At 50.1% G+C, this 20233-nt stretch overlaps 2 protein-coding genes across 2 annotated transcripts; both read right to left on the bottom strand.

Moving 5' to 3' along the window:
• Positions 1-2304: 2304 nt before the first annotated feature.
• On the bottom strand, positions 2305-4481 carry CPAR01_10172 (uncharacterized protein; the record flags this gene model as incomplete). Its single annotated transcript, XM_060494435.1, has 2 exons — positions 2305-3448; positions 3517-4481. The coding sequence occupies 2 exons, from the start codon at positions 4479-4481 to the stop codon at positions 2305-2307; spliced, it is 2109 nt and encodes a 702-aa protein (XP_060346617.1).
• A 12691-nt stretch (positions 4482-17172) lies between these two features.
• Positions 17173-20142, bottom strand: CPAR01_10171 (uncharacterized protein; the record flags this gene model as incomplete). Its single annotated transcript, XM_060494434.1, has 2 exons — positions 17173-17208; positions 17266-20142. The coding sequence occupies 2 exons, from the start codon at positions 20140-20142 to the stop codon at positions 17173-17175; spliced, it is 2913 nt and encodes a 970-aa protein (XP_060346616.1).
• Between the last annotated feature and the right edge of the window lie 91 nt (positions 20143-20233).

The raw sequence follows: 20233 nt of genomic DNA, 5'->3' as shown, positions 1-20233 counted from the left end.
GGAACCGTCCGATGCGCTTCCAAGGACGGGCTTGCAAGGGATAAGGCAACAAAATCAAAACTTGAATCCGAGCTATCAAAGTTTCGGGACTTTTGATAGGCAGGAGCGTTAGCTCCGACCTGAACATTGACCTCTCAAGACAGCAACGACCACTCAAGCGTGAAATTGAAACATGGGTTTTGGTATTAACAGAATCCGTCATTGATGCCGAATGAATGCACTTTGCTGAAAGGCGTCTTGAATTACTCCGACTCTGACCATAAAGAGGGAGATCCTCTTACGCTGACGATCCTATGACCGTATGGCATCGGACTTTACGCCCGAAAAGCACTGTCAGCACCAAATGCTAGTTAGTCCGAAGGAAGCACTTTTTTCTCACCATCGCATTGAGAATATTAGCAATCAATTCTAAACTTGGATTTTGCCGAAGCATTGCCTATTTGTAACGGAGGACGGGCTTCTCTGCCGTGACAGCAATGCAAAACTTGGAAATTATTGACTTCCTTTGGCGGAGTCTTTGACATCCGTAACTACTTGAACCATGGAATAAGGCAACCCCCCGCCTGCTAGGCACCAAATGCAAGGCAACGTCCGTGGTCCAACGCCAAACTCCGGTTCTCGGACAAGGATGCGATATTAGACGCACGTCCATGCGAACAATTAGCGTCAGTACGGAATAGGGACCCGAGAAATGAGATCAAATCAATTGAGTACTACCACTGCTTTCCAGCGACCCGGACAAGTCCCGAGGGAGATGCGGGTTCACAGACGTCTACCGCCCGAATTCAGCCCCGGATTGGGGGCCGGTGGACTAGGCACAACTCCGAGATATTCAGGAACAACCGTCCCTCGGACGGACGTAGAGAGGCTGCTTTGACATGTTTGATCTCGAGACTTTGATCCTGCATGTGTACCCTTTTAGTTTCTCCATGGAGGTAATCGCCGAGTGTGCTGCACACTCAGCCCAATTGGTTTCGCAAAGGTGCATACCACCCCGCCCCTCGTATTGATTTGCCTTTTACTCCGCCCGCCAAATGACGACCAAGTTGCCGCTATCACACTTCCAACCCGAAATATCCGGGCGTAGAAGCTCAGTTGCCTTATGGGCTTAGAAAGGAAGAGGGAAGTAGATGCCGCGTTCCTCAGCGGCTTACGTCGATATTTTCGTCAGTCAGGTGGCTGGGTTCGGGTCACGCCTAGCATCCTGATACATTCTCACCGACGTCTAACTTCAATAACGGGTTGCCTCGCGATATCACGTTCTCCTCCAACTTACTGGGCATTTTTCGATTCTCGGCGCATGGGCTTATAGTTCTGTTGCAGTTTCCACAAAGGTAGCGGTTGTCAAGCTGCCACCGAAGTCAAGTGAACACGCCAATGGCGAGTCTTGAGGATTTCCATCAGGGAAGCGGACTTGGCACTGGGTAGACAATTATACCTATGAAAGAGTGTAGAATGTCTCATCCGGATGAACTCTGCAAGGCTGGCGAATCGTTGCAATTATACTACTGCAAGGCCTTTACGCCCAACTTCAAAAATGTATAGTTGCCAGACAGCGGGTGCTTTTATTGGCCAGTCACGGGTCCGGTGCCGATCCCCGGAGTGCCGACGGGATATCTGGAATATCCCGAGTACGTACACACCTACTTACAGTACGGAATCTGAAACATTTCTACCTCGCTATTGTATCACAATGAGTATCTTTAGTTAGTTTCAAGAAGTCCTAGAACCAATATCAATCCAAAGCGGCTGGTTGGCATATGCAGTATTGATCTGCCGGGCCGGGCCGAACTGCATCCCGCCCCGGGACTAAGAATCAAGATCACGGAAATCTCATCGGACAGAGGACGTCAATGTTACACCCGGAGAACGAGGGTTGAAACTATCTACATAGAGATACTTACATACTCGAGAGTATGAATCAGAACAGACTTGCAGCAACGAACGAACGATCCATCTATCGCCTTTCTTCCCTCCATATTCCCTGCTACGGGCCGGCGAGCTACAGTCTAGCCAGATGTATTTCGATCTGATACAAGGCTTCGCGGGCGCCGAATCATGGTACCGCGGATAGATTGCGGTAGTTATTTAGCATCTCAGTTCACTAGTCATAGCCAGTGTCTGGATACCTAACGTATTTAGAGCAAGCGGGACTGGTTCTGCATCGTGGGAAGCGCGGAAATGGAAAACAGAAAAAACCAAATACAAATGAAACGCCGAACGCCGCACAAATCTCTTATTGATGCTACACAAAAGCCTCCAACGCAACGCCTCCCACCAATAGAACTCACCAGTCCACCACCGTCATTGACTCGCAATGGGAGCATCGGGAATGATCATATCGCCATCTGGAGACGTGACGTCGCTGCTGAGGTCAGGTATTTCTATATCGAACTGCGGTGCCACACCGAATTGTTTGGTTTCTTCGTCGTAAGTCAGCCACTTGCCCGATGTTGCTAGTCGACAACCCAGCCAAAGACAGCGCTGTGAGCGCTCTTCCATCATTGACGCAACCTCGAAATACTTTTCATCGTCGTCCACTTTCGTGGCCGTAAACCAATCGCTCGGATAGTATTTATCAACCCAAAGGAGGCCCCGCTGCGCGAAGTCGTCCGGCAGAGGACGAGGATCACCCTTATCTGGCCGGGGGAAGTCTTCCGACTCAATGGTCTTGATAATTTCAGTAGGCATCTCCGTGGGCATGATAGTGTTGAGGAGCAACGCAATGAGCTTCCAAGGCATCTTCTCTTCTATCAGTCCCATCGCTGCAGGAAACTGAGACAAGTGTTGGAGGAGTGAGAGTGTGACGTGCAGGTAGGGACGGATGTTCTCGTCGCCGAAGCGCCTCAACACAACGTTATGAGTACGAGCCGCAAAGTCCAGGGCGTCCAAAAACTTCTGTGTTGGAGCGGCTATGGTTTCAGCTTCATCCATTGGAACGTCTGCGTCGTCGGCACGGCCTGATTTGATGGCTCTCATAATAGGATTGCTCTCGCTACCATATTCGAGAAGTGAACACCCTAGCGCGATAGAAATGTAATACGCGCTATCACGCCAGCGACTAGTGTGACGTGCGATGTGGTTATCCAAGCTGTCGATGAACTCGTTGATAGACGAGGGGAGTTGATCTGTGTTCTTGCCCGAAAAGAGGATTGCGTGAGCGCGGACAAAGGCTGCGTCAATTTCCTGCAGCCTCGTCTGTGTGCCATTGAGATGCGGGTCGAACAGAGTCATAATTGACTCGCGAGCAGACAGGAAAGGAACTGGCACGCAGAGAGACTTGGTGTAATAGAAAAGCTGCTGCAGAGCATTGGGACGAGCCAGAATTGCGAGGTGATGATAAAGGCGACCCGTTTGAGGGGCTTTATCACTAGCCTTTGAGTACCAATGGCGAGAGACTGAAGTCCAGACCTCTCTATCCTTAAGATCATCATCTTCAATAGCCATACTGTAGTAAGAGTCAATACGTATGGAGCAAGAAGATTGGTAACAATGTCTTGTCTTGAGTTTACTGACCGATAGCGGCCCAAGTCGCCGAGGCATTCAATCCAAGTATCCTCAAAAGTTGGAACAGTCTCGTACAATAGAGCCATCATAGAATATGCCAAATAAATGAACGTGAGCATATGTTCGAGTGAGGCAGGCAGACGGTGCCGCAAAAGCTCCAAAAATGAATGAATCCCGTGCCTCCACATGCGCGCCGGCATGGCATACTTGCTTGCGAGCCGTCGTAGTGCCGGACTCGCCGAGGGATGCTGAGAAGCAAGGAAGAAATCATGGTGTTCGTGCAGCAATGTTCGGTGCAAAGCGATCAATGCCTGCCACTGTTCATTATTTAGCTTGGGGTTGGTCTCGTTATTTGAACTCTGAGCGTTGTCGACCTCGATACACTTCGATTCAACCATGACGAGCCCAGCATAAATGCCCTTCACCTCAGCAACAAGCTGCTCTTGGCTAATAGGGCGCGTCTCTGGCTGCTTGATTAGTACCTCAGTATTATCAAAGTCAGAGGAACGCGAATGCTCGAACGACCGATTGGAAGCTGCTCGAGGCAGGTCTGCGCCATCTTTCTCCCTGGATCGCCCGGCATCGGTCCGCCGGGGAGTAGAGGAACCTTCCTCAGGGGTCCATAGCCTGCCGGCCTTGTGCGCGGGGTCCCTTTGGAAATCACTATCTTCCGCTCGGCTGGCACCAGAAGCTTGATTTGGCTGTCTTGCCCGACTGCGCTTTGGGTGTGAAGACCTCTGATCGCCGTCCTTCCTTTTATTCTTTTCTGAAGATGGACTAACGGCCCCTTGCCTATCATGACCGGCCACAGAATCCTGGACACTCGGGTCGTCCTTGTCTATAGGTTCTTGTTTTGATGCAGTTGGTTCGGGCGGAGGTTGCGGTGGGTTTGACGAGGGCCGCATTCGCTGGCGGTCTTTGATTCTAAGCAAGTGAACGTCAGCATCGAAGCAAGCGGCTCGGTGAGCGAGCATTACTGTAGCCATGTCCTCTCAACTAAATCGTTTTGGTTGCTGTCGTGCCTCTTATGGCCGCAGTCCTGGAAATGACGCTCCACATCGCTTTTCGTGGAGTTTATAGGAAACGTATAATCATTGCAATATGCACACTTTCGTAGGTTCGAGTCGTTGGCACGCCTGTAATTGGTAATTCGCTTCGAAAGGTCGAGACTTATGCCATGCGAATTGCTCGTCATTTTTGATGTATCCGTGTGTGATCCGCCCAAAATCCGTGAGAGGACGAAATGAGCATCAGTGCTTCGGGAGAACGTAAATCCCGAGTGTATTTTGAGCCGACAAGATTCTGGAGACAAGAAACCAGCAATATATTAAGACGGTCCCATTCCCTTTCATACTTCAGCTGGGACAGTTCGCCTCGGGGCCTTCTGGTTTGCAAAACCAGGTAGGAATCTCTCTGGCGTTGTTCATCACTCTTGTTGTTAATTAGCGAGCCTGCTTGAAAGGCAGAAAAAGACGAGGCGAGGAAGGGGGTGCGTTGATGGCGAACCGCGAACCATCTGCCCCGCACACCCTGTGTGGTAAGACACTACAAGCCCCCGCTAGGCTGCCTGAATTTCTGCGGCTCTGTAAATGGTTCGCCATTCCGGGCGAACCACCATTTGTTGGGTTTCCGTCCCCCCTCCATTTTTCATCTTCTCGATCAACACGCGTCCCCAAGACTTCATCATTGAGTAGGCAAAGCTATCGCAATATAAGATCCTGCCCTGCCCGCTCCACAGCCATCTGCTTGCCTGGCCGTCTACATAGGCGTTATTGCCCCAAGTCAGCGTCACGATGCAGTTCTGCACTTTCTAGTAATGCCAGTTTCGGCACGATGGTGCGTCGTAAATAGGTTCAGCCGTTGCTGATTGGCTTTGGCGCATGCACTGGATAATAGATGACAGGCTCCGTATTCGGTGCGAAAACGCTCTGCTACAGTATGTCCAGAGTCGGGGATCAAGTGCATTTTGAGACACGTCACTCAAAAATTGGGGGCCAGATAAGGCCCAACCAAAGTGCTTGTTTCCTTGCCCAACGACAACCTCTTTCTCTGTGATCAGTTGACCTGGCTTACTAATGTCAGCCAGCCAAATAAAAGGTGTTCTCGCGCTTGTCCGATCTTTAAACAAAACACCATCGTATCAGGCCAAGAGTCCCAGCCCAGGTGACACTCTTCGAGAATTATTACCATGAACATTGGATCCCGCTGACAGAAGTCTCAGCCGTGAGTTCCATCAGAAAAAAAGGTATTGACAGTGCTTCTTCTCTTGTGTCTCTACATTTTTCCTTTTCACGACGAAGACTTCGCGCTCGTGAGTCTGAGTGAGTCTGAGTGAGTCTTGGGAGTCGGAGTTTCGCACTTAGGCTCTACTGCTGTCTACCTATCTGGCCTTGGTACTTTCCGAGGTGTCTCATTGGTCTGCTCACGCAACCACAGCTCATTGGTTCAAGTGGCTCAACAGCGACTGAACCACGCCACAACCCCAGTGACTGAGTTCACAGCCGCACGGAAACATCTTCATCTCCGTGACTTCCACGGAGATGGTGTTGCGGAACATTTCAAGGGTTGAGGGCTCCGTGGCAAATTCAGTGCTTTTAGCCACGGAATGCTCGGTTCTGTGTTCTTGTTTTTGACAAATCTTCTCATCCACCAAAGGCATGGAGCAGCCAATCTTCAGATTCCAACGCCACTCGGAGCACAGCCACAACCAGTGTGCTGCAACATGCCGGCGAGTCCGTGACTACTGCGAAGCAACGCAACATTGACGAGCAACGATTAAAAAAGCCCACAAAATCCTCGTATCGGCCACCACTTGAGGACGTTTCCGCAGTCTCTCAACGGAATTGAACCGAACCCCGACGCTTCTGTTGGTGTTGTATGGGTTGGTTGAACGGCGAGGTCGGCCCTGGTGGCCAAAACCACGACGAACGTGACGCATGGTCTGGAGGCCTTCTCCCTAAAGACTACTCTCTCACGGCTGAAAGCTGATAGATTTGTAGATACGCGAGGAGGCAACTTGATGACGCCGCACCAAGGCTGGCTGAGCCGCTGACTCGATATTTCGATAGACGAGACTTGTATGCCGACTGGACCCGTGACTATGAAGTTGTCGCTCCAGAGACGGAAACATTTTTATTCGGGCCTTCTGGGGGCAATGAAAGCTGGCTGCTCATTCACATACTTGTGGAACACCGATGGATCAAGGCGTCCGGAGACATTCACATAAGCCATGTGTGACTTGCAACTCTCTGGGTTGAGGTTGGATATGTCAGATTCACCACTGTCTTGGTTGCAGTTGCCTCCGACGTTTTCGAAGCATCGTAACGAATCGATGCTTTCCCAACACCGACCTCTCGGCGTGGAGCGTCATGTGGCTGGCGTTTCGCATGATGTGTACGCAGCTTCTGCCTACAGGCTACACTGCCTACATCAATTCCCCTGAAGCTCTCCGGGGGGGGGGGGGGGGTTTCCGACAACGCAGGGATTTGTTCGACAACGGGGCAACTCTAGGCACCTGAGGGCAGAATGAATCATCACCAGTCATTGCAATTTTATTAAGAATGAAGGAAAGATGGTGTGGGCGGCTGAACTAGCTGCAACCACAACTCTTGTCACTTGAGGCCTTGGGCCTTATGCCTTGAATGATTGGCGAGTTAGATCAACCCCCTGGATGAGGCTCGCTTACTAGTATCTAGTGTTTACATCACTTCATGCGCAGAGACCAATCTGGAGAAGGACTCAGCATTAACGACTGCAAAGTACCTTTTTTAACCCAGTTCTTTTCAGAGTATTTAGGCAGAGTCGCGATCTTTAGCGAGAATCTTACATACCACGGCCTGAGGCTCTTCGAAAGTGATCCTTGTGGCGGATCAAAAACTCCACTATCAAGACGTTGAAACGTCATTTACCTAGGCAAAGATTTTTCACTCGTCTTTTCGGACTTATCGTCGTTAACACCTGACAACAATATTGTTACTAATTATTAGGAATATTCTAGAATCTGGTCTATATTAGGATTCCTTATGTTGGCCTTCAGCTGGCGGTTCTAGGGTGGCATATCACGATGGTAAACCTTGCTGTTGAAGGAGTATTCCTTTAAGTTCAGCAACATGATGAACATTCATCGTTCAGCAAGCCAACTAGACTGAACCAGTAAAGCAAGGCTGAAATATCCAGCTTTCAGTTTTGGAGCCAGCACACATGCAGAGGAAAATCATATCCCCTAACAATATAACTCTATGGTTCCTTGACAAGCTACCATTTAAGACCACTAGTTCCTGCCCTTTTGATCGTGGTGGAAAGACAAAACAAAAATAAGTCGCAACTCATAACGATACCAATGTCACGCATGCATCAACACTGCACTTCCAATACCACGCTGCCACAACACAGGGATGAAGCGAGTAGAAGTATAAGCTGCCTCTTTCTAGCTATAAACGCCTTACAATGCATAGAATGTAACAAATAACATTTGACCGTTGAACGTCGGCAAATCAAATTAGTCACATTTACAATAATTGCATTTGCATGATAGCTGTCGACGTGACAGGCTGATGCAATCTCGGATAAGAGTGTTAATCGTGATAAAGGCCCAACCGAGGTTGCGTGCCGCCCAACGTCCGAGGCTCACACATAAGGGGCTGGGAAGGACAAGACCTGGCCGGTATGTCAATGGCTAGCATCGGGATTACATGTTCGCCTGCCCAGCTGCCAGGTTTACATCGTGATTGGGGTGGAGCTCCATCAAGTCAATGTGCTGGCGTCTTTCGTTTCTGAAAACCAAAGATCGTGGGGAAGTGCGAGGTATTTTCGTGGAATTGGCAATTTACTTCCTCCAAACATTCAATTTAGGCAACTTGGCGACGCACTAACATGTAACATATCTAAGTGTAGGACTGTACACATTCTACGTATTCCATAGGTTAAGAATGGAATTCATAAGTGAACAAACTTATGCAAGTAAGCTGGAAGTATTATTCAAACACCCGGTATCGGAAAGAGATGAACTAAACCAACTGAATAATGGAGCTGCCTTATTGAAAGTGATAGGAGGTCGTCGACAAATGAATACCTAGGTATATAGGCACGTGACAGCGACACCGTTTGCGCCACATTCCGCTACAATGGTAATGCAATTAGTTTCAGACCCACCAGACCCTATCCCGTAGGCCGTAGCTGCCTATCCACTGGGCCGCGAATCATCAGGTCGCTCAGCTGCCCGGACGAGGCAACCATGTATCCACCATCCTACCTAAGTGGAGAACAGGAAATTGAATCGTGGCACCCATGCATCATTCGCCAATTCATTGCCATGCTTTGACATTCCCACCTCAATCCCATGGTGAATTCGTCATGCCACCCGAGCGGAAGCGCACGTATCCATTCCCCTCATCATCCGCGGTCTGGCTGGTCGGCATTTTGATGTCTCGTTCAGCTGTGTTTTTCTTAAAAGGAGCAAGGTCCAGGTACATGGGCTGAGCAAGAACATCCTCTATTGTTGCATTCGACTAGGTCACCTTCTTTATCACCAGTTGCCGTGGTATGATATTAGAGCTAATTCCGAGATCCCGTAGTCTGAACGCGACACCGAATTCCAATTCGATAAACAAAGCACATGTCCTCTTCATAAGCCGTCATATCACCTTACCATCAGGATACTTAAGGACGCTTGGCAGCAATAATCTCCACACCCGTTCCCGGCCTTGAAAACAGCCGGACAAAGCCACAAGCTTTACCCTATCGACTTTGCGCCGCAGACCATTATTCTTCGAAATTTTCACACCGAGGCGTCATAGAAGTCTCCAGATATAGAGCCACAATCAGATTGCCTTAACAGGCAAATTATGCGCCTTACCATACAGCGCCTCACACCCGACATGACTACGTCGTTCGGGTCAAAGGAATGGTCGACATGCCTTAGACGGCCGGCGCCCGTCGGTGAAGCTGTTCACAGCTAGCCGACACTTCGTCATCTCGTATAACGAACAGGGTTGAAGGAGGCAGCAAGGCAACTTCGCCGGCCCGCATTCAGACCCAGCAATCAGCCCTTTGATAACAAGGCATGTGGTCATAGACAGCGGCACTGTGCCGTTTCTGCAGCCGCGGTGCAGGTTCAAAGGCCTAATAAGCGGAGAGTGGCGGTTGGTAGCAAACATTGAACCAACAACGCCAGCAACCCTTTGTTTGATAGTTCAATCAAAGAACATATCTGCGGTATTTGAGACTGGGCCAGCTTACAGGCAAAACGACGCCTCGCTAACAGCCACGGCGGCCAACTCATGGGCAAGCGCCTTTCACTATCAAGGTCGTGTTTCGTGTCTTAGTGGACATGGTTGTGATCCATTCCGTGCTGATCCGAGGTCCGCCCGCCGACACTCCGAGTTATGACGGACCATGTGTAATCGACAGGCTGATATTCAACATGATGCATGCCATGAGGCTGGTAAGCTGGCGGGCACCTGGTTGCCTCGAATTCTCAATGCCTCGAGCCGCCTTCGAATGCTGGTACCATATCTCATGTAGATCACCATTGGCATATGTCTACACGAGCCTTGTTTTTGAGACTGCGCTGCAAGGCGGACACGTTCTCAAATTGGACCTTTGGAATCCAGAAGAAATTCATATCCCAGGGTGAACATCAAACCCTCCCTTCAAAAACACGTTTCAATTCAATTGGTTGTGCCATCACACCTTTCTCTCCCTTGGCTGCACCGTTGTCACCTGCGTTATTCCAAGAATGCTTCACTGCCTATTACTATCAAGTTGATAGGTGAACGTGCTATCTTTAATAGCATCAGCTTCAATGGGGCTGAACGTGCCGGCGCCAGCGCCCGTTTCTTTATCTCATGCTATTCAAGGCATCACTTCAATAGGGGATAATAGGGGGTTGGTGTTGGCGACGCGGCGTAAGGCGCGTCTTCCTGGCCAACCATTGGCCAACATGTTTTCAGTTGGTGACAATTCGATAACTGCGCCACTTGCCACCCTCCCCTCACAAGCGAACCAAATACCTTTCCTTGAACTCCCTTTCACCGGGTTCAAACTCCATTGTCTAGGTGCATCATTATTGCGTCGCCTTGCAAGGGTTCTGGAATTATTGCGCGTGATTAAAGAGGTGTGTGTAGTTGGGGTCCCGTCATTCGCAAGGATTAAGCTCTGTCTTCCCCTGAATACGTTTCTTTTTCGTGATGGCCTCACGTATGTTACATATCCGAATCTGCAAGCGTTTGCAATCGTTGAATAGGAACTTTACCCGCTTCTTCCGCCACAAGCCACGGGCGGCATCCTACTCGTTGAGATCCTGAGGGAAGCACTTCACTTCCCGTATAATGGGCACCTGCAGAGGGGCAATGATGGCAGCCTGTAGGGCTGTTAATATCCATGTATTTCATTGTACTTTTCAGCTTGACCAAAGCGAACTTCTCGAGTGAAAAGATTCTTCCACTTTGCATATTTGAGCTCGTAATCTGCAGTGCTCTGTATGACCCCAACGACTATGGGCCAACGGCTACCCAACTCGTCGGAGGGTGTGTGCGACGGTGCACTTGCAGGAGGCTGCCGGTGCAAAAGAACATCTCAGGACTGCGATCTGTCGGCAGTGATACTGACGAGTGGATCTTGTTCTGGGACTTGATCAGGGACGCAGCCCCGTACGGGGCTCTTCCGAAGTCCCGAGACCGTTTCTCACGCGTGCCGCTCGCCCCGTCCGGAGCACATCAGTCTTCGTTATGTGCCACGCCGCCGCGCTCATCGCCGTTCTAAATTGTTCGTGAGTGGCTCAACGATGAGTGGGAAGCATTACCCGAAATAGGCATACTTCGAGATTACTATTCAACGTCTGACAGCCAATGTTGATTGGACACTCAAGTTTTCCCTGGGAAAAGCTCGCCGAGTTCGGTCAAGCCTTGTCCCACAAAGAGATCTCTGACCGAAGTCGCACAACCTCGCAATGATTCCCCGTCATCCACCACTCATCGGAAATTCGGGGCATTCTGGAAGCTATCCCGACCCAGGCAGTTCTCGGGCCGTCAAAAGACAGATAGCTCTCAGCCTGCCGTTCTTCGGGGCTTGCCTGGAACCAGGACGAGAATGATATTCCCGGATCAACAGCGCCACGCGGGAAAACGAATCACTCGCAACGAGTTGCTCACACCACCAAGAAGCCCCATAGACGCCTTGCGACAGTCCACCGGTCTTTCGATCGAGACAACAATGTTTCGCCGTCGTCACCGAATCCAACACGTCGCCGCGCATGTCATGCTTCATTTGCTGCCCTACAGGACGCCTGCTTTGACGAAGACATCAAGGTCCTCGATTTGAGGCCATCCTTAAAGTATGTGCCTCCGACATCAGTGTTTACAATCGTGGCATTCAGCTATTCGGGAAACGTCAGGTGAACACTTGAGAATGAGCCCATTCCTGCTTGAAAGGAGACCTTACATGAATTTCAGGGCGAAATAGGGCTTACTTACAGTCGTGCTCTATTATAGGTCAGTTTTGTAGGCACTTACAAGTCCACGACTCCAACACTCTACCTCAGCGTTGATAGCGGCCGCACACGTGGGTCCAAGGGCAGCGGGGTACGCTTCTCGATCTCACATCTGCTTACCACCTCTGTTGAGACCTGAGCACTGTTGGCCTCCTTATCGCCATTAGATAACAAGGCATGAAAGACATCGCAGACAGTTTTATGTTGATCCGGCCTGAAGACGGCACACTCGCCCAATACAACCTAGGTCACATGGTGGCCCACAGACCGGCACGGCTCAGCCCCATAAGCCACGCGAGTGATGAATTTGATTAGCGATTTATCTTGGAGTGTTGATGCGTAGCGAAAGCTAGCATGGGTATTGATGCATATCGAACCCCAATGGTCAAAAGATGGCGGAATATTGGGTATTAGGCTTCCAGCCATTGGTTGGCAGATGGCCGCAGATGGTCGCAGATTGAGGCCGTCGGGCGTCCATCAGTCCGGGGCAATCAGGGGAATCGACTTCAATGCTAATGTTGTGATGAATCCCTACGAATACGCACGCAGGTTACGTCCGAAGCTCCCGCTCGGGTGAACCCGCCTAACCCTACTGCGTAGAGCATTGGCTAAAGTAGGTCATTATCATTCTTCAACGGATCTGCGGTACTCTCGGCGCGCCAGTCCGCCTCACCCGGGGCCCACCGGTCCGGGATGACCCCGGCTCGGTCCCAGACTCCCAATGGTCTTGCCGCGTGGTGGCCTGGGCACTGGCGTCGGCACTTACCTAGGTAGAGATGATCGAGGGCGTGAGAGGCGATGAGTCACATCGTACTGCCAACTTCCAAAGAACCAAGTGCTATCCGTACATAAGCCATATGAAAACGTGAAGTAAAGAAAGGGGGGATCCAGGCGAGATCAGGCAAATATCAAAGGACCAGGGCCTTGGCTTATGTAGGATCTTCAGGACTTTGTGGGAGGTGGCCAGTTTTGCGCACCTTTGGTGAAGATCAGGGAGTCAGGGTTAGATCCTTGACGGGAGGGGTCTCCAGGCAGCCGAGTTAAATGCACTGGCATTGGACAAGAGTCTAACTGGCGAACCTCCGATTCATCTCGAGAACGTTGCGTCTTGATTCGGAGGACTTGGAGGGCTTCCGTCCTCCAAGAGAAGGATGAGGATTCGCAAGGCATCTGGTCTGCCTCTTGTTGTCTCACACATCGATCATGGACATGTTAATCAAGCCACGACGTTTTAGATAACGTAGTCGATCGACTGATGTTTCACCTAGGATGTGGTTGCTTCTTTATTGGTCACTCAGCAAGAACATCAAATGCACCAGAGTCCCGACAATAGTAAACAGTCCGCAGCATAAGATGATGCGAACACGAGGGGCATGTGTACTGTAATACAACAGTAAAACATGCAAAATTGCATGCGTCCGCGTAGGCAATAAAAATTGCGTTTTTCCCCCGTTCAAGACTTCGAATTGCACAGTTGCGTGTTACTACTCAATCTGGTACGCTCTTCTACACTCTCGGTAACACGAAGTTGAGTTTGTTCAACGTTAGATCTTGACCGAAGAACGTCTGGTGATGCACAAAAGGGTTCACAAGAACATTTTCTGGCGTGATCTTAGATTCAAGACACTCTAAAGTATAAAAAGCCAAGCTCTGTGAGACCAGTTGCTAGAGCTTCTCACATTGAAGAGTCAGGACGCTGTAAATTGGTTCGTGAATCATGAAATTTGGATTTCACATCGAGGTGAAGCATGTGAGACCATTCATTATTGACGAGAATGCAGCCTGAGCAGGCAACCAGGCGTTCATACATATCCCTTCACTTCGCGTTGCGGCCCCATGCGTGTATGAACACACCAACATTTGAAGTGAGCGATGCTACTTCATGTTCAACATGGCGGTGAGTCACTGGCAACTTTGCCTTACGTAGGCAATGAAATCGAAGTCCGACCTCGGAAAGAAAGACGCTAATAGACATAGTAATAACGATTCAGTCTTAAGATGCGATCGATAAGCGCGCTTGACCATTAATCATGTGTTCTGTCATTCGCTGAATGGAACAGGCCATAACAACTAACACGATAGCTCGAATCTGTTGGCTAGTACCTCTGTCAAATTGCTGTGCTAGAAGCGGTGAGCAATCGTCCAAGGATTCAGGAATCATGGGCACCATGCCAACCACCTCATTTCTGCCTGACACATCCAGTTCTTCGCCAACCAGGGTAAGTACCCTTGCTTTACCTTGAGTGGCCCGTGTCCAAGTCTAGCATTCTGAGGTAAGTTCCTCGGAAGCGTAATGATTTCATGGCATTCAGATATTTAGGTTCAACATATGATAAATATCGAGGATATCCACTTGAATGAATAACTCCAAGTCAACCTCGTTGAGGGGAAATCCTACCACAGAAAAGGTACCTATTAAAAATGACTATTCCACCCATCTAAAAACCCCACATCCATGTAGTGCTATGACCGACAAGGTTGTTGCTGCACTGCCAACAAAGGAATCGCCTGCTTGGGAGCAAGAGGTGCATCAAGCGTAAAACTTACGCCCATATAGCATCGTCGGTCATCTCCACTATACAAGGCAACCAAGCACTAATGTGCAGTCCACATGAGACGATCAATATCCCCTCAAATTCCCTCCCAAGGCCTTCACCGGTGCGGGTCTAGCTTCATGAGGTTGACTCTTGGTTCGTTCTATTGGAAAAGGTCACGAGGCCTACGCCCGCCGAACCGAAAATCTTGAGAAACATCCAATTATGTGTCACTGCAGTGACGAAAGCACAACATGCGGAAGCAACCAACATTTAGAGTGCTTGAATGAGTATCGAAGTGCTTGAATCAAGGCACTTGCATATAGAGATTTGAAGAATTCCAATACAGCCTGCTTGATAACGTGGGGTGGTTGGGCTCCCAGCCTCGACCCTCATCGCATTCATCCTAATTCCGCCTCACCTGAAAAGAAGGCTACACCGTTAGTATGCCTGGCCCTAACAAACGCATATTGCCTCGGGCGTGCTGTCTATCTTATGAAAGAAAATAGCGCATCCAGCTGCTTCCGTAGACGCCAGGCGCGATTGTATCGTGTGATGTCGCCAACTTCGGTTTCCTCAACAGTGTGGACAATGCTTTACACTTACAAAGGAGCCTTGTGTAGGATCTCACCGAAACAGGGGAAATAGTAGGCTGTGATGATGTTTCTAAAATGCAAAGTCTTGCTGGGTGATTAGAGAGATTCAGCGTACATTTGATGTTTGTTCTGGAAAGACAAGGTGGTCGTTCAGACGAAAGTCAATGCCGACATCAGATGGACCATAGTTGGACAGCGTGACGATGAATTAAGCTTAATCTGGCTACCCACATGATGTCGGTAGCAAAAGTAGAAAGGAGCCTTTTGCGTTGCATTGCTAGGGCGTAAGAGATAATGGCAGACACTTACTCGTGTGTTGAGGCAGCAACTCTCACTGATATTGCGATACTATTATTCCCACCTTGCCTGATGGTAATTTTCTTTGCGCTGAAGCGCTCATAAATTGGTTCAGTGTATCATTTCCGGCCTTGTATTCATTTCAAGATTGTTATAGAGTCAAACAATTTTATTGAATTCGTTTTTGATTTATGGAGTTTGGGCAGTGCTCTTGGAATTTGGTAACAATGCATCTTTTCTGTCACGAGACAGGGATATTATTAGTACTTGTGAGACATTCTCCCATGTAAATTCTCTTGTAGATCTCATTGTGTCGATTACCTTTTACTCCTTTATTCTAGATCATTTATTTTGAGCTACTACAAACCTAGTATATGCGCACATTGCTGCGCGCCCTATCTCTCGACATATTCCGTTCAACGATTTACAACGTCGATAACTGACATGACTTGTGGCACGCACTAACTGGCATAAATAGGTCAGAGAGCAGCTTTAGTTGAGCAAAATTGAATAACCAGAAGAATCACGTCTTCCAATGATGAAAGTGAAGACTATCCACAGAAATGGCTGGCACGTCGCGGTTCGGCTTTTTCTGAAAATACAGGTAGTCATAGTCCATGCGAAGATTGAACATCAGTGAAAGTGAAAGCAGCATCTCGAAACATCTACTTGGAGTGCCGTACCAAGTATTCAAGTCAAAAAAACTTTCGAGGAGCTCGACATTTAATTTCTACACAGCCATAGCCTATTGTTCCCACTCAGCTTCCAGGGTTAAGCCTAAGCATACGAAACTTCACTGAGTTGCGAGATAGCTCAAGACTCAACGGCGCAAATTCATTTTGGCCTCAAATTCGATTAAGGGCGGGTTTTTAGAAGTTGGCTGAGTTGATTATTGGAGTTGTGTCGAGTGCAGCGCTGTTGCTAGCTGTCAAGACGAAGGGAACACGGCGGGAACACTGCTTGCGCGCGAATGATGGGCCATGTATCAATACCATACAATGAAGTTCTGAAGCTCAAGCATCTCCTCGTATACCTTAAAATTCTCGCCGATATCATTGCCAATTCCACTAAAACGTCATCCTGACAACTACTCCTCACAGAAAGCTTCTCTTTGTAAATAGATAAATCCAGAACATCGGCGCGGCTCGCTCATTCTGATGGTACTCCCTTGTCGCCAGCGCAGGTTAAAATTAGTCCCAGATGTAGTCCATAGACTCCCTCACAAGAAAACCAGTAAGACCCACGAATCAACACTGAAGCTTAAAGCTTTCGGCACATAATGTCTAAGACGCCACTAACCTTGTTGAACACTTCCCAAAGTCAATAGTTCATGCGTTCATGATTATGTAGAAGCACGTAGAGATGAACATATATAGCCGGCAGGACACCAAGTTGTCAGATCGTGACCAGCTTCATATTGACAGTTGAGATGCCCCTTTTCATGACGGTTTAGAGTTTTCACCTCACATGGATGCATCGCGCAGAACGGGCTGTGGAAGCTGGTCCATCAACACGTCCTACAGTAAAGCATGAGACTATGGCTACATCTAGGCGCAACTCTAGGTAGTCACAAGAGGCCTTATAGAGTTGGTGCATTGTTAATGGCAACTTTTTTCCCATTTTCGCTACTTTGAGTCGACAATACCATTTGTAGACAGCAAGTAAAGGTGATTGTAAGGACACATGCAGGGACCTCATTGCAGAAACTCAAACGACTCTATTATATCATGATATCATACAATACTTTTATCTACGCCCAACGCAAGTTGGTCTGCTTCTTGCGAACCTAGTCCTCTTGTTAGCAAATGATCCGCGAAAACATTTGCGGGAGCAAAAAACTTACAATGGGCCCCAACACGGCAACACCAACAGTGAGCGCAAGGACAGTCGAAATCAGGCTAATCTTGTTGAAGCCCTTGCCGAGGATGTCAAACGCAAAGCTAGGCGCGACACGGCTTCCAAAGACGTCGACGCCGTAGGAGAAGACCAAGCTGGTGCTCTCCACAACGGTAGGCGAAGTAATGATCTTCTGTACGCCAATGACGTCGCGCTGGTGTGTGATGACCTGTCTGGGGTCGATCTCAATGGCGGGGTGGTACCTGATCAAGCCCTCGGCCTCCATCTCCGCGGGTGTCGGGTCACGTCCGACTGGACGTCTCGGCTCAAGGAGCTGGCGGGGAAGACTGACAATGGCGTGAGACTCTGGCAGGTAGCCTAGAACGTGGCGGCTGGTGATGCCCTGGCGGGTCTGCGTGACAGCAAGAGCGGCCAGAGGGGCAGACAAGATCCAAGCTTGGCTGATCACTGAGGGAAGGGGCACGCCGGTCGGGGTATCGACAGGCTCGGTAGAGGAGAAGTTGGCAGCATCACCAAGCGGGCCTCGATCATCGGCGTACTCGCTCTCGTACAAGTCGGAGACCACGATCTGGTTGCCCTTCAGGGTTTGTCCAGAGAGAGGCTGACCAACATCATCCTTGAGAGAGTACTGTCCGAAGAATGAGCAGGCGAACCAGTTCTCAGCGAGTGTGCACTCGATGTTCTTGTTGCCGTCAACTCCCTCATGAGTAGTGGAGTGGAGGACAGCGCCTGAGACCGAGTCGATCAGATAGACGTTGAGAGAAGACTTGGCGTTGCTGTAGGCAGAAACGACAATGGTGTTGGGGTTCAGGTACTTGTACTTGACGCGTCTGTCGCCGAGAACACGTCCGATGGAAGCAATGGGATCGTGGACGGGACGGGTTGCGATGTTGACGATCTCAAAGCCCGCTGGCGCAGAGAACTCCCAAGCAACCTGTTCCTTGCCTGTGCCTTCCTCCTCGATGTAGGTTAAGCCCTTCAGCTCGCCCTTCAAGCCACGAACGACGACAGTTTGTGTGGGTATCCATGCAGCAGGGACGTCGCCGATGGCACCTCCAACTCCAACGGGGGCGAGCCATGGTCCTGAAGGGCTATCGACAATGACAGCAGCTTGGGTTTGCACCCAGGAGCCTTCAGGCATGGAGTCAACCATCTTGCCAGTGTCTGTCTTGGCTATAACGTAATCGCCAAAGTGGCCTCGAACAGTGACGGTGGACTTGGCATCCTCAACGAAGATGCCCTTGATATCCCAGGTGTTCCAAGGGGCGATGTCGACAGCGTGAAGTTTCCAGATGACTTTGCCATGCTTGCCGATATCAATACCGAAAAGCTTGCCGCGTTTGGTCACCAGAACCACGATCTTATTGAAACCAAAAGCGTCGCGAGAAAGACCCTCTGTCTTTGAGGTAATCTCAGCTCCGGTGATGCTGCTAACCAGACGCTGGGGGATGGAGGCGAGGTAGTCGGGCAGATAGGCGAGGTCATCAAAGTGGCGCTGGACACGGTGGATGTAAGCAGACAGGACGTTGTCGTGTGCCTCGGCTTCGAGGGTCTTAGCGAGGTCCTCGCTTTCAGGGATTTCTGCGAAGGCCGCGGCGACACCTCCGGTAAGACCTTCAGGGCGAACCCAGGCCTCCTCGCCGTTGCGGACCAAAACCCAGTCATCCAGAGTAGTAACAGCTGCGCAGCGGACAGCAAAGTTGTCCGCAGCCTTCTTGATAACCTCAGATACGGCGTGAAGAGCCGCGAATCTCTCATTTCCTTCCTTAAAGGCCCATTTTCCGAGGACAGCATGCGAGCTTGATGAGGTAAGGATAACCTCCTCCTCGGTGATGCGCGTGAACCACACGTTGGCGCCCTCCGAGCTAGTCGAGAACGCGCCCAGCCCAGGGAGCACAGGCAGGTCGTGGTGCTTGGTAACGGCATTATTCTTGATGTTGACGTGGTAGACCTCGCCCTTGTGGCTGTCAGAGGATCTGCTATGCACCAAGAAATGCGGCTCCGCGTTGAGGTGATGCGGGGCATGAATAGCTACATCAAGGGTCCTGGGGAACGGAAGGGCAAACTCCTGCTTCGACTTGGTGCCCAGAACGTTGACCTTGAGCTTCGTGTGATCACTATCGAGCCAGGCGACGATGGGAGACGCGGAGTTGGCGCCCACGAACATGACGTCTCTTTTATCTGTCACGTCGCCTTTGCTGCCGAGGCTGATATCGTCGATGCGCTTTCCAGTGAGGGTGTCATGGACAGAGACTCTCACAGCCCACATACCGTCGTTTCCGTAAAGGCTGACAACGAATATCTTCTCGATGTTGTTGGATACCTGGAGCGGGATGGTTTTGGACGCATCCTTGTTCTCCCAAACAACAGTTCCGTCAGCTCCGTTGAGTCTTCTCAGGACGGTAGAGCCATCCTCCTCTTCGAAAAGCGCCAGCACATCCTTGCGTCCGTTTTCTGTCATCTCCATGACTTCCAAATCCTTGATTGTACCCACGAAGTCGATCCACCAAGCATTCCTGCCGGACAAGGCGTTCCAGGCATGTACTGAGCTTCCATACGCAGACACAACCCAATCCTCGTCCTCAGCCGCTCGCAAGTGTCCACCTCCATTCGTGATATTTCCCGTCAGGAATTGACGCCAGACGACCGCGCCGTTGCTGGGATTGACGGCTCCGAGCACCCCAACATCGCTGAGGGTGTAGAGCAGTGAAGCCTTATCGTCGCGCCGGGGCTTGTGGAATAGGGTGGTCTCGACCTGAGGGACGCCGATGAGCTCGTGGTGGTAATCGATGTCGCCAACCTCGTCGACAAACACCGCGCCGACGAGCGACGTAGCTGCGAGAAGCAGCGTCGTAAGGCGCATGGTGATGGGGTGTGGTGCTTTGAGCTTGTCGTGAAGTTGGACAGCTCCAAAAGTGTGTGAAGCTCGCACGTCACTTGGTGGTGGTTTAGTG

The sequence above is a fragment of the Colletotrichum paranaense genome (assembly GCF_030867605.1).
Source record: "Colletotrichum paranaense strain IMI 384185 chromosome Unknown Scaffold_8.1, whole genome shotgun sequence".
In the NCBI taxonomy this organism is placed as follows: Eukaryota; Fungi; Ascomycota; class Sordariomycetes; order Glomerellales; family Glomerellaceae; genus Colletotrichum; species Colletotrichum paranaense.
This window is presented reverse-complemented; position numbering and strand designations above follow the sequence as displayed.